Source organism: Nelumbo lutea, chromosome 1 (assembly GCF_056320005.1).
Source record: "Nelumbo lutea isolate HS-2025 chromosome 1, American lotus-T2T, whole genome shotgun sequence".
NCBI classification, from domain to species: domain Eukaryota; kingdom Viridiplantae; phylum Streptophyta; class Magnoliopsida; order Proteales; family Nelumbonaceae; genus Nelumbo; species Nelumbo lutea.
The window spans coordinates 59,170,457-59,184,618 of NC_142684.1; the positions used below are offsets into that span (position 1 = coordinate 59,170,457).

Here is a 14,162-nt window from a genome sequence, read left to right on the forward strand (position 1 = left end):
GTTCACATTATACTTGAACTCTCCATCTGCTACCCAACCAGAATTAGCATATTATGCACCAAATTAGGTGATATTTCGTGAACCATTTTGCAACTTCTGCTACCAACAGAATGCTCCCAATGCTGTCGCGACGCACCACTGCAGCCTCACATTGATAACATCTCCCTTGTGCAACTGCAATGGCTTGTTGGGACAGTGTTGGTGCGCATGCTTCATGCTTGGAATGCACGCATCGTATATTTTATTAGTTTGATAGCTGCACATCAAAAAGGTGCAATGCCTGGTTAAACTAACCCAAACGTTCTTTTCCTACAACCAAACCATAATATCAGCCACTGACTATAATGCAGATAAATGGATCAATATACCTGACCTTTTCTTCTTCTGTAGGCCCTACACCTTTCCACCATTTGACTTGTATACAGTAGAATCATCAGGCATGTGATGCCTCCCCTGATTGAGAAATAGGATATATTAACAACTAGAACGGGTACAATTTGAGGAAGTTCGGGTTAGGGTTGAAAAATATAAACTTAGGGTTGGGTTAGGGGTGAGCCCTTTGAGCAACCCACCCTGAACAACCATGGAGGAATGTAAAGTATAATACAACTAAAGCACCTAGTACGTATAATGTTATAATAATGCTGTCAGTTAAGTCTAATAAGAGCATTCTAGCAAAAACAAGTGGAAAAAACCAAGCCAACCTGTGCCTAAACTCATCCCAATCCATCCTGAAATCATGAGGCTGGGTTAGGATTAGGAATGGGGATTCAAAACCTCAGATTGGGTTAGGATTCACCTTAACCTGATCTAACGTGGCTCAGCTTACACCCCCAACAATGCTAGCCATTTTAATGAAGTCACCACCACCACCATCATCATCATCATCATCTAAGCTTTGTCTCAATTATATGAGGTCGGCTACATGAATCCTGTTTTGACATTCCTTTTATTCAGTAGCCCATATCAAGGTTCAAAATATCAATACACCCGATACACCGGTAGGGGAGTATTGGGCATTTCAATACTTTTTTTTTTTTTCAAAACTGGTTCAGGGGAACCAGTTTAGGACCCCTCCATCCCCTGAACCAGTCAGATCCCCAATACACCCACTGTAGGGGTGTACCCAAAGGGTCCCGGAATGATACGTATAGGCTAATACAGGCTGATACATTATGATACTTTGAACTTTGGCCCATATCATAAACACTTAAATAATTTCTTATTACTTCCATCCAAGTACTTTTCAATGCCTTCTCGTTTAATGTACTTAATGCCCTGCATCAGTTTTGGTTAATCAGGTGCTAATGAAACATGATCAAGGTTGTAGGCCAAACCCACTTGGTATATTATTGGTATTTGTCTAGAAATGATTGAAACCTTTATACATCTTTTTTATGCGTTTGTCCTTAAAGTTTGGGATATGGGTCTGTTGAGCTTGAGTTGAATATTTTCTTTCTTTTATACATATATTTGGTGAGAACGCATTTAAAGTGTAGTTGGTGGTGAATCCCTGAATTTTGTGATTTGTGATAAAAATGAATGAGTGAATCCCTGAATTTTTTAAAGGGAATATAAGAAACAAGTAGTTTGGTTCCTCATTTTCAACGTGCAGGTGGAGCGCTATCCTTCATTTACAAGCAGTTGACTCCCATTTTACGTTCATAATAATTTATCAAATAAAACTAAACATTCTTTATTTTCAGTGGTGCAGGTGGGACCTTCTCCTATGATCCTATCCATACCCAACTGCACCTCCATGACATATATAGCGATTGCTCACCATCCTATGGGCCCCACCAAGCAGATTTCCTTTTAGAGTATGGGATAGATTGATGTATATACACCTTAGGTTCACCATTGTAGTAAGGGTGGACTAGTGTCAAGTCGAGTGGAGCGGAGTCGAATATCTTGATCTGATAGAAAAACATCAGGTAAATCGAGTTCACTAATATATTAAATTTCATATAAAAAAATAAAAAAATTTATTGTCTGTTATACATATAAAAATTATGTCATTATATATAAAAAAAATAAAAATATTATATATAATATAAATTAAGCTCAACTGAAAGCTCAATTTAAATAAAAACAAATTCAACTTTTCATTAGTGAAATTCAAATAACTAGTGAAAAACACGATTATTGTTCATATGCACGTCCTAAAAATAGCCTGAACCAATGGTTGATATCATATCATCGTTGTGATTCATCGAAGTAGGGAATTAGGTCGGGGGACCAGTAAATTTGGCTGTACCCAGTACCCACGTTGGACGGTGCCTACAAGGTTAACGTTTACACATGAGGGACTATGAAGAAATTTGATCGCTGATCTTTATCTTGAACCGGGAGCCTAACATGTGATCTATCGCTGCTAATATGGACGGTGGTGAATGAGATGTGTATGCCTGAGGACCAGTCATATAGCTGTTAACGGGTCGGGTCTGGTTTGGGACAGGGGGGACCAATCCCGAATGGATTATTAATAGAAGGGAGAATTTTCGATTAGTACCATGTAATTTGGGCCTAATTAGGGTGTTTACAGTTTGGTTAATCGAATCGTGGGTTTTTTTTAGAACAGAATTGTTACTACTGGTTTTTGGAAAACCAGTAATCGAAACCAAACCAAAGCCAATCAATTAACTGGTTGACTGGTTCGGTTCATCGGTTTTTCAGTATTTTAATTTTTACAATATATATAATAAAAAATTATAAATATATATAAAATATTATATTTAAAGTATAAATAATATATTATATATTATAAATATAAATTTATATATAATGCATATTTATGATATTAAAATATATAATATATATAATATGCAGAAATATATATAAAATATATGTATACCGGTCGGTTCGGTTAACCACCAGTTTTCTATATTCGTTAACTGAAATCGAACCGGTACCTTCGGTTTTTTTAAAACATTGAACCGAAACTGAACCGTTGGTTCGGTTAACCAATTTTTTGGTTTGGTCTTTTTCAATCGGTTTGGTTTTTTGGTTTTTTTGCTCACCACTAGGCCTATTGCCATTTTGGTCCACTGAACTTTAAAGCACAACAATTCAGTACCTAAACTTTCAAAATGTATCAATTTAGTACCTGGGTTTAATCAACCGTCAAGTGGCATTTGAAAAGATGCAAATGCCCTTCGAGTGTCATCTAATTTTTCTTTATCAACTATCCAAACATTGACAAAAAATGAATAGTCCCAAATCCTTGCCTCTTCCATTCAAGAAAGTTGGGGTCACCAGAATGCCTATTGAGACGTAACCCCAACTTGAATAGAAGAGAAAAGGATTTCGGACTCTTCATTTTTTGTCAATGTTTGGATAGTTAATAGAGAAAATTAGATGACACTCGAAGGGCATTTATGTTTTTTCAAATGCCACTTAACAGTTGATTAACGACAAGCACTAAATTGGTACGTTTTGAAAGCTTAGGTACCGAATTGTCACGTTTTAAAGTTTGGGGACCAAAATGGCATTATAGCTAAAGTACAGGGTATTAATCGGGAATTTTCCCTTAATAGAAAAAGAAACAAACAATTTATTATTCGATTAAACCTGATAATACTTTGACATGTATAACTACTTCTAGTAATAACAATTTGGAACTTCATATTTTGGTAATATAATCTTAATAAAAAATAAGAGTAAATAATAAACTGATATCAAAATTACTTGTCTATAAGTTTACCCTTTTAGACAAAATGTGATAAAAAATACAGGAAAAATCAGCAAACCTTTATATACTATTAAGTATTAGTTAGGGGTGGTTCTATAACATCAATGCTTTTGTTTTCATTTATTTTTGGAATCGCCACTTCAGCTAAGGGTGGTCACGGTTCGGTTGGGCTTATTTTTGAAATTGAACTGGAACTAGCGGTTTGTGGAAAACCGATAACAGAAATCGAATCAAAATCGATTGCTTAACTAGTTGACTGGTTCGATTAACAGGTGATTCGTTTTGTTAGTTTTTTGGTTTTTTTATATTTATAATATATTTTAAAAATTATATAAATATATAATAAAACTAGAAATACATATTAAATGTTATATTTTAAATGATAAATAATATATTATATATTATAAATATATATTTATATATAATGCATATTTATTATTTTACAATATATGGATAATATAAAATATATGAAACATATATATATATATATATGTATATTGATTGGTTTGGTTAACCTTCAGTTTTTTAAATTACCAAGCCAAAATTGAACCGCTCGATTTGGTTAATCAGAATTATTGGTTCGATATTTTGGTTTTTCTTGTTCACCCAACTTCAACAAAAAAAAATGTTATTTAACTCTATTTTTATTTTCAAAGGAAAAAACAAGTTGGTTTTGTTTTAAAAAAACAATATATGTTTTTGGAATGATCAAATAATGATGGTTTTTAAAATAAAAAAAACAAATTCTTTAGTATAAAATTATGTGAAAAATAATTAGATGGAAGCATGCTTTTGAAACTAGAAATTCAAGAACTCAATCTTGTTGAGATGGAAGCATAGTATTAAATAATTATTTCTTTGGAACCAGCAACCAAAGAAATAATTTGCATTATACAATTCCCCCATAATCCGTTTAGAATAACAAAAACTGATTGGAATTAGAGATGACAATTTGACGCATCCTCGTGGGACTCTGACCCACTCCACCGCAATCAAGGTAGGTTTTTTGACCAATGATTGGGGTTCAGGGTGGGGGACTGAGAACGGGGCAGAGATGGTATTTGCCCACCTCACCCCGGCTTCGACTCCGAACTCAAATATCATGCGGCATGGAAAATTCGGCCTTACCCCACCCGGTTGTCATTCCTAATCCCAACCCAATTATTAATCGGGATACAATTGCAGAACCGACAAATTGGTTCGACCGGTTCGGTTTATCGAGAAAACCCGATCCATTCACAACCCTACAGGCGGCCAAAAGTCCAAAAGGTATTTATGGTTGACACGCACACGTGAATCGTGAAAGGAGGTCGTTACTCGTTAGTCGTTACTCGTTACCAATACAAATATTATCCGGTGCTGCTCGATTTATCGGAAACAGTAGATGTCAAAATGGTTTGTACCGTCTGATGGATGGAAAACAGGCCAAACTTCTTCAATTTGACACAATGATTTTAAGTTTTAACCATCAAGTACCTCTTATCTTATCCAATTTTTAAGGCACTAATCAAATAAATCCAGAGGATTAAAGTTGGGGCCCACAATCTCCAACCATGGCCCACCAAGTCTAGTTGACTGATGACAAACAAATGCTATCCCATTTGCCACGTGGCAACAATATTTAGGCTGGCGCAGGACCTAAGATGCTGCCGGCGCCACCACCGCAACTCCAGGGTCCGAACTCGCTTTACTATCGCCATTCGCCACGCTTCCTGCTACAGATTCCGATCGCGTCGTGTGAACGCACGGAGAGAGTGCTTCTAGAATCTGAGAAAAAAGAATTTTCTGTGCTGACGTCAAAAGTGGTGGCCACTCACCGGTCCATTCCTCGCATAAAATTCAAACAAAGCAACGTATGAAGTAGAATTCTACCAATCCATGTCCTCCGCCTCTCGCCGGTGAAACCGCCATCGCCTCCGGGATGCAGCAGGGTCGCCTCTGTTTCATGTTACCGGCCGACAACAACCACCGCACCACAAAGAAGGATGGGCTTGAGTACCACCGCCGGATTCTTGCTTTCATTCGCCAGCTGATCCGACGGTTAGGCCACCGGGGGTGGCTTCGTTTCCGGCAGTACTGTTATGGACAGCTGTGTAAGTGCAACTTCTCCGGGCCTGGTTATTTTCAGGACATGGCCGGGGTAGTGTTGTCAGACAAGGTTGGTAGTAACAGCCCGAGGATTTTCAGCTACGCCGAGCTCTATATAGGCTCTAATGGGTTCAGCGAGGATGAGATGCTTGGGAGCGGGGGATTCGGGCGTGTATATAGAGCAGTGTTGCCGAGTGATGGGTCTGTGGTTGCAGTGAAGTGCGTGGCAGAGAAGGGGGAGCGTTTTGAGAAGACGTTCGCGGCCGAGCTGGTTGCGGTGGCTCAGCTCCGTCACCGCAACCTTGTTCGGCTTAGGGGTTGGTGTATTCATGAAGACCAGTTACTCCTTGTTTACGACTACATGCCGAACCGAAGCCTTGACCGGATGCTCTTCAGGCGGCCTGATGGTTCAGGGCCGGCAGTTCTGGACTTTGAACGCCGTTGGCGAATTGTCTCCGGCCTGGCAACCGCGCTCTTCTATCTCCATGAACAGCTGGAGACGCAGATCATTCATCGGGATGTGAAGACAAGCAACGTGATGCTTGACTCCCACTTCAACGCCCGGCTGGGCGACTTTGGCTTGGCCCGGTGGCTGGAGCATGAGCTCGAATATCCAACCACCCCAATACCCAAGTCCATGTCCATAAGAAGCCACCAGTTTCGGTTGGCAGACACAACCAGGATCGGTGGCACAATTGGGTATCTGCCGCCTGAGAGCTTCCAGAAACGAAGCATTGCGACGGCAAAATCTGATGTTTTCAGCTTTGGGATTGTTGTCTTGGAGGTGGCCTCTGGTCGGCGAGCGATTGATCTCACATACCCAGATGAGCAGATCATCCTGCTTGACTGGATAAGACAGCTATCTGATGAGGGCAGGTGCCTCCAAGCTGGGGATGGCAGGCTCAAGGATGGATCTTACAGGCTTTCTGACATGGAACGTCTGATCCATATCGGGCTCCTATGTTCTCTCAGTGACCCTCAATCCAGGCCTACCATGAAATGGGTGATGACAGCACTCGCCGGAACTTGTATCGGTTCGTTGCCGGCTCTTCCATCGTTTCAGTCCCACCCTCAATACATATCCTTGTCATCTCCCAGCACATCTACTACAACCACCGTTACATCTTTGGCGTCTAGTTATGTCACTGCAGCCGAGACCATGTTTGTGACTGCCCACAATGGTGAGAACAATGGTCCTTCCAGTGACAGCAATCGCTACTATCCGACCACTTTCCCTTCAGTCAAAACACCACGAGAGATATCATTCCAGGAGATTATTAATGCTACAGACAATTTCTCGGATACCCACAGAGTTGCAGAGGTGGACTTTGGCACTGCTTATCATGGCTACCTGGAGAACTGTCAACATATCCTGGTAAAGCGACTTGGGATGAAGACATGCCCTGCATTGCGAGCTCGGTTTTCTGACGAACTCCATAACCTTGGGAGGCTCCGCCATCGCAACCTAGTGCAGCTCCGTGGGTGGTGCACTGAGCAAGGAGAGATGCTAGTTGTCTATGACTACTCAGCTAATCGATTGCTCAGTCACCTCCTCTTCCACCATCACCACCACCAAAAGACAGAGCAGCCTGTATTAAGATGGCGGCACCGGTACAGCATAATCCGATCACTTGCATCTGCCATTCTTTACCTCCATGAGGAATGGGATGAGCAGGTCATTCACAGAAACATCACATCTTCGGCCATTGTTCTTGACCCTGACATGAACCCACGTCTGGGTTGCTTTGCTCTTGCTGAATTCTTGACTCGGAATGAGCATGGCCATCATGTGGTTGCCAATCCAAAGAGATCATCAGTTCGTGGGATCTTTGGATACATGGCACCGGAGTATATAGAATCCGGTGAAGCAAATACCTCGGCCGATGTGTATAGCTTTGGCGTGGTGATGCTTGAGGTTGTGACTGGACGGATGGCGGTTGACTTCCGGTGGCCTGAGGTACTACTAGTGAAGAAGGTCCGTGAATTCCAGGCACGGAAGAGACCATTAATGGAACTGGTGGATTGGAGGTTGGATGGAGAGTATGATCACAGGGAGATGGTGAGGCTAGTGAAATTGGGAATGGCATGTACACACTCGGACCCAGATTTGAGACCAAGCATGAAGAAGATTGTCAGCATACTGGATGGGAATGACAGGTGCTTGGAGGAGGGAGGACAAAGGAAAGAAAGAAGGGATGAATGGCAGCGGAGGAACTACTGTTCCTTGGCATTGATCAAAAGAATCCAAGCTCTTGGAATTCAGTGAAACTCAGCCAACACAGTTGAAGTTTTGGTATGGAAAGATGAGTGGTAACGGTATCTAGTTTTATGCTATACTTCTTGTATAGAAAAGGAATGCTGAAATGTTTTATCTGGTTGTTTACTTCTTGTAAATAAAAATGGGAGAGATGTCTTTTTTGCAAACAAATTTGTGATGATTTTGCTAATGGGTTGTGGATATTCCTTTTAAGTTTTATCTCAGAAGAAGGAATCAAGCAAGCTATCTACTTTTTCTTCTCTCCATTAAAGGCACCAAAACTAAAATTTGGTATACTAAAACTCAAATACTAGCTAATGCTACAGAGACTTGCCATTTTCAAAACAAACCTTGTACTGCCCCACATTGGCTGTAAATAAAAGCTTCATATGGAAAGTATTTATTTTTGCAAAGTGAACTTGGTATGACAGATAATTCTATCTGTCAAACATCCTAGGCTCCTCATATAAAAGAAAAAAAGAAAGCAACAGAACACTCCTCTATTTCTCCATTTCTTACATTATAACTACATACTAACAATAACCGTTGTAAATAGGATGGTTTAAATGTGATACCAAGTGGAAGGTAACTATCAGATTTGAATTCAGTTTTTCTGCAGCATTATTAATTGAACGATATTTTGGCAGATGTTTATCATTTACTGCCACAATTACTCTTACTTAATAGGGCTTTTTTGCAATGGCCCAACAATTACATGAATTCAAAACAGACAAGTATTGTTGGATGGTATTTAGGACATTTTGATTATGAAGAATTGCATACAGGCATACAGCCATATGCCGAAGTCTTGTACAGTGTTTGCTCCTGTAAATCATCTGCTAACTCTGTCCAGTCCCACCTCATGTCATACTGACTAATCCTTCTCAACATCTGTATCGATCCCAACCCACTTGGTTAATGCAAATAGGAAATCCTTGAAGCTGACCTTACCACTTCTGTTCCAGTCCATTTCTTCTGCATTTAGTTAGAAGGATACCCAAAAAGAGCAGATGGTCAAGTGCACACCAAGGAAAAAAAGGAAACAGAATAGTAATACAAAGCACAAACTAGGGGAGGGGATGACATACTGAATCTTGACTTGGTGATATGCCTTGGGGGTTTCTCCTGGGTTGGAGCCTCATTAAATGCCTTGGCCAAGTCTTTCTTGTTCAGTTTTCCATCTCCATTTTTGTCAAGAAACAGGAATGCTTGAATTATTGTATCAAAGACGGCCTCAAGTTGTGGTGATCCCATCTGTGATTTCTGAAAGAAGTCCCCAGTTCATCAAAGAAATCAGTTAGTACATATTTACAATATATAAGATGCAAAGGAAACATATCACAAACTCTAAAAGACTGTTACAGTGTTTGAAGAGGAGGAAGGCTCCATAAGGAGGTAGACGAGACAGAGAAGAACAATGAACTCATTGAATTGTATCCCTTCATTCTTATCAATATCACATGATTGGTAAAGATCCTCCATTTCCTTCTCTGTTAGTTGGACTTGCAGTTTGCCTAAGCATTTCCTTAGTTCATCACGGTCAATACTTCCATTAGAATCTTCATCTATTCAAAAGAGCTAGTATGAAACATTCATAGTATGAAACATTCATCACTTAACTCTCCACAAAACATCTTGCAACAGTGAAGAAGTTAAACTCCAATAGAACTTTTACGAAAACCATTGATTTAAAAGACAACTACTTCAAGGGGGAACGTATATGCCTCGAAGTGAGGTACCAAGAGTATCTCTACAGGTCTAGGCCTCACATATATACTAAGGCCTACCCCTTAATTACTACTCAGAGGTTTACCCCCCTTATGAAAGGCGGAAGGTCATGCTTGGTGACCTTAAATTGTTAGTGTAGTGGAAAGTTTCATTACTTTTTTTAATATTTTTTGTGCTAAAACCAGTAAAATTCCTTATTCTTAGCTTATTGCACAAATCAAGATAACAGAAAGAAAGAAATAAACACTACCTTTTCACTAACCTCTGTTTTGAAAGAAGATTTTATTTGCTTTTCCGTTTTCTGATAGACCCTCATCTAAGATTTCATTGGATATTCTCTATGCAGCTGTTGGATTAAATCATGTTGCAAGCTCCTCATCCTTGCAGCTTAACATATCTAGAAAGAAAGTCTTTTTGGTGTTTTAGCCTCTAAGTTAGCTTCATTAGTTGTTTGTCTTTCTTATCTATTCTGAATTATATGTGGTTTCTTTTCCTCGGGTTTATTGCCATGTTCTAGATAGTTTTGAGCTAAATTTGTTCTATAATGACAAGAAGGGTCCAACAAAGGGACAGAAATTTGAAATATCCCCATTCTATCAACTGCAAATTTGCATTACCAATTTCTATTCTTAGTATTTTCCACTTCTATCATGCTTCTTACTCCCCATGTCTCTTGAACCTCTCCAGCCCTACCATGCATGCACGCAGGGAAAAAAGAAAAAGAAAAAAAGATCTCCAGGTCCAGGGTCAACTGCCTCAACTACACTTTTTATCCTAAAATCTTAGTAAAAACTCACCGTACTGTTCAAACACATCCTTGATCAATCTCATCTCCTCTTTGAATTGAGGAAATCTCATAATTATGCTGTTCATTGACTTGAAAGTCTTCTTTTCAGATGACCCCTTGTGTTTGATAACTTGAATCATTTTCCCTTCAAGCTTTGCATCTAACCTCTTATACTTGTTTGATGAATTGCAATGGGAAAGCAAGCCTCCAACTTTTTCAGTGAAAAACGACTTCAGTGTAGGGCATAGATGAAATTTACCTGAATAAAAAAGAAACAAAAGGGAAACAGGGGTTGCTTCAATACATGCAAGATATCTCATTAAGGATATGATGAATGGTAGAGCCAATTTCTTCTTATTATTATTTAGAAGGTTGATAGGCTAGTTGGAGTGGTGAGAATGAGGATTAGATACACTAGTTAATAATGAACAAAAAGGGTCATACAAATAATTGATATTAAGGTAAAGCTTGATGATTTATGGTTGTTTGGCAAGAATTTTGAACATTCTTACTAAATATGCATGCAAGCTTTTAAGGAATTTGAAGGCCTGTGGAAGGATAGTGAGCCAGAAAAGGGAAAAGGGGATGAGCCATGCAGTTATGTTTTTGTAAGTATACCCATACAAACGAATGAAAATGAAGAGTTAAATAAAAGAGGCAAATGAAAAAAAAAAAAAAAACAACTCCTGATATTAATTCTTAGACAATATAAAAAAAAATTCTCTTTATCCACTGGGAGTAGCAACACCCACTACTATGGAAGAAAAGAAACAGAAGATTTTGTGAAGATAAAGCTTGGAATTTGGATAGGTTGGTGGCAACTGTTGGCAAATCAACTGCAGATTGGGTCCTGATATTACCAGAATTTAGGCCAAGTCACCATAAAGGATTTTGGGGATAATATTGGGGTAGTGTTGGGGTTTCAAAATCTGGAAAATTTATTTTGAATTGTAATTGGATGATTCTGTTAGGTTAGTTTGTATGCGGATGCTACCTCATCATCTAATTAGGTTGTATTTTTTCTTTTCTAATGAATTTTATTTTGACCATCAAAATAAAAAACACCCACTACTATACCCTTTCAGGCTTTCTCATAGAGCCTAGAAACTATACAGATGGAAGGAGGACAATCTGAAACATCTATGGAGGACTTGGATCTACTTCTAGGAGTTTCAGTATAGCACAGTTCAGAGTACTATGAAGGAAAGGACTTATTTTGAGTTTTGAATTCAATTTTCATGATATCCATCTGGTAAAGCTGGTTGCTTGGATGCAATTGGAAGAGTTTATCCTCTCCACTTTAATAGGGGTCAAGGGATACAATGATGATGATTATACAGAAAAATGAATGCACAAAATACACTTGGTGTAACTTGAACGACCAACCTACTCAAAGGGAGAAAAGAAAAAAATAAAAAGAAAAGAAATAAAGGAAAAGAAAAAAAAACATGTGAAAGGGAATTAAACCTTTTCTTTTATCAGAAACAAACAGAGTTCATTCTTGAGTATATTAAAGAGAACAATTTGTACACTAAAGGCATTCCATCATTACTTGGTAATGTCAGAATTTGACCAAGGACATAAATCATGGAGAAAGAGGGGGAAGGGGAGAGAGGAGAGGACTAATAGATCTTAAAAACATAAATGCTGAAGGAGATCAAACAAAAACAGTAATCCATAGAGAGAATATAATTTATGATGAATATTTTTGGAATAACCAAGAGCCTTTAAATGCAATAGGCTCTATGTTGTTACCTTGGCATGTAAAAGAAAGTACATAAACAATTTTAAGGTGTAACCATGTAACAGAATATGAAACCTAAAGGAAATTTTGGAAAATAAAATGTTTGCACTTTATTGTTTGTCCCCTTCATTGTGTTACATTGTCTGAAAGTATTTAGCTCCAATGTCTTTTGTCAATTTCAGCCCATAAAATCAATAGCATATTAGAAGGTATAAATAGATGTCCAAGTATCAGCATGGATATAGGCAGATCAGTTAAATATTACTTGGCTGGATATAAGAACATGAAGACAAATTAAACCTGTAGGCCTTACTTTACTACCATATCCTATCAATTAATTTGGATCTCAGGGCAAATTGTTATTGGAGGACAATGTGAAACCACTACAGGTTGTGATCACTCGAACAGAAATCTAATGTTTCATCAAAAAAGGAATGAAATAATCAAGACATGTTATTATTATTATTTTTTTATGAATATCAAGACATGTTATTACCATCAAGCAATTCCGAACCGAACCAAGATTTATTTGCCTATAGTGGCACCAACCACCTCTTTAGAAAATGAAGAACATAAGCTATTAACCCAAACAACCCAGAACAAGGAGAGCAGATCCCATAATTCACTTTCTCAAACAGGTGTAACTCAATTATCTAAGGAGCCAGTGCCCCAAGTTCATAGATATATTTCATTAATTTTGCAGGAGTCCAGTGTAAAGTTTTGTAAAAGAACAAATAATAATTCTTTTAAAAATGAAAGAAAAATAAAAGAAAAGGCATGCTGCTGTGCTTAGTATCCACACCCAATTACATTAATCAAATAACTGGATCACTTGGTTTGGAAACATTTCAGGAACCTTAAAGATGTAATCAACCATGTAGTGAACTGCCACTTAGCAATTCTGCTTTTTGTATAGACAACTCTCAACTTGAGAGTTCAGATTTCCCAACCATATTAAGATTTAAAAGCTAGACGAGTGATTGAATCAACCATATCTTCTGAAGAAAAATCATTCATATTGTTATAGACATGCTAAAAACCTTTGATTTTCTTAATCTTTTTTGTTATTTTTTAAGGAAGGAAATTAGAAAGCGAATACTAAAAGAATACTAATGATAAATGCTTACCTGGTGACTCTTTCATGGCTTTGGCTTGAGAGGCGACACAGCAACTCTCAGCTTTATAGACTCCCCACCACCCCACCACACGCACACACAAAGAAATAAAAGAATAAAGGAGAGACCTTCAAAGACGCAATGAAGAAAGTGGGGAATATGGCTACATGAGTTGTTCTGAATAAAGGAAGAGATGCCAAAGTGGCTTTCATGGAAGTCTAAGAAAAAGGTGAACAATAAAGAATTCTAGGGTTTCACTTGATTTCAAGGTGAACAAACTTCTTATAATATCTTCCGAGTTTCAGAAAATTGAATTGTTGGAATGTGAAGACCATGACGAATGAAAGGGCTGGCTTTGAAAAGGTACCCCAGAGAAGGAAGCTTTGCAAGTGCATTAAATTTTGTAGAACTGTTTGTTGCAAGGATGACGGTCATTAGATAACATTTTGAATTCCATGCCTTTAACTGTTTTAACATTTGAATGCCACCCATCTTCAAGAATGCTCAACCAAGCTGGTGTAAAAGTTGATTATTATCATTTTTCTCATAAAGATTATCCACTTCAAAAACATCTTCAATGAGAAGTAAATTATAAATCCAAACCCAATAGGGCCAAGCAAGCTCATGGATACCAATCCCCTAAAATCCAATCTATGGCACTCTTGACAACTTTTTTGAGACATCACTGTTGAGATGAGATGACAATCTCCACTATTTGATTTTATCTCCAAAAGATGATAAAATAAAAAGAA

At 38.2% G+C, this 14,162-nt stretch overlaps 2 protein-coding genes across 4 annotated transcripts; one reads left to right on the forward strand and one right to left on the reverse strand.

Moving 5' to 3' along the window:
- Positions 1-5,360: 5,360 nt before the first annotated feature.
- On the forward strand, positions 5,361-8,226 carry LOC148874747 (receptor like protein kinase S.2-like). The gene has a single exon (XM_088986249.1). The coding sequence runs from the start codon at positions 5,613-5,615 to the stop codon at positions 8,043-8,045; it is 2,433 nt and encodes an 810-aa protein (XP_088842375.1). The 5' UTR covers positions 5,361-5,612; the 3' UTR covers positions 8,046-8,226.
- A 379-nt stretch (positions 8,227-8,605) lies between these two features.
- Positions 8,606-13,850, reverse strand: LOC148874748 (Calcium-binding EF-hand family protein). 3 transcript variants are annotated; one of them, XM_088986260.1, is made up of 5 exons: positions 13,423-13,850; positions 10,562-10,810; positions 9,399-9,601; positions 9,125-9,299; positions 8,606-9,011 (listed from the first exon to the last, which is right to left on the reverse strand). In XM_088986260.1, exons 1-5 carry the CDS (start codon positions 13,436-13,438, stop codon positions 8,911-8,913), a joined length of 744 nt encoding a protein of 247 aa, XP_088842386.1. In that variant the 5' UTR covers positions 13,439-13,850; the 3' UTR covers positions 8,606-8,910. The 3 variants fall into 3 exon arrangements, with proteins under 3 accessions (XP_088842386.1, XP_088842402.1, XP_088842394.1); XM_088986276.1 differs by having other exon boundaries at positions 9,399-9,550; positions 13,423-13,846; XM_088986268.1 differs by having other exon boundaries at positions 9,399-9,595; positions 13,423-13,846.
- Between the last annotated feature and the right edge of the window lie 312 nt (positions 13,851-14,162).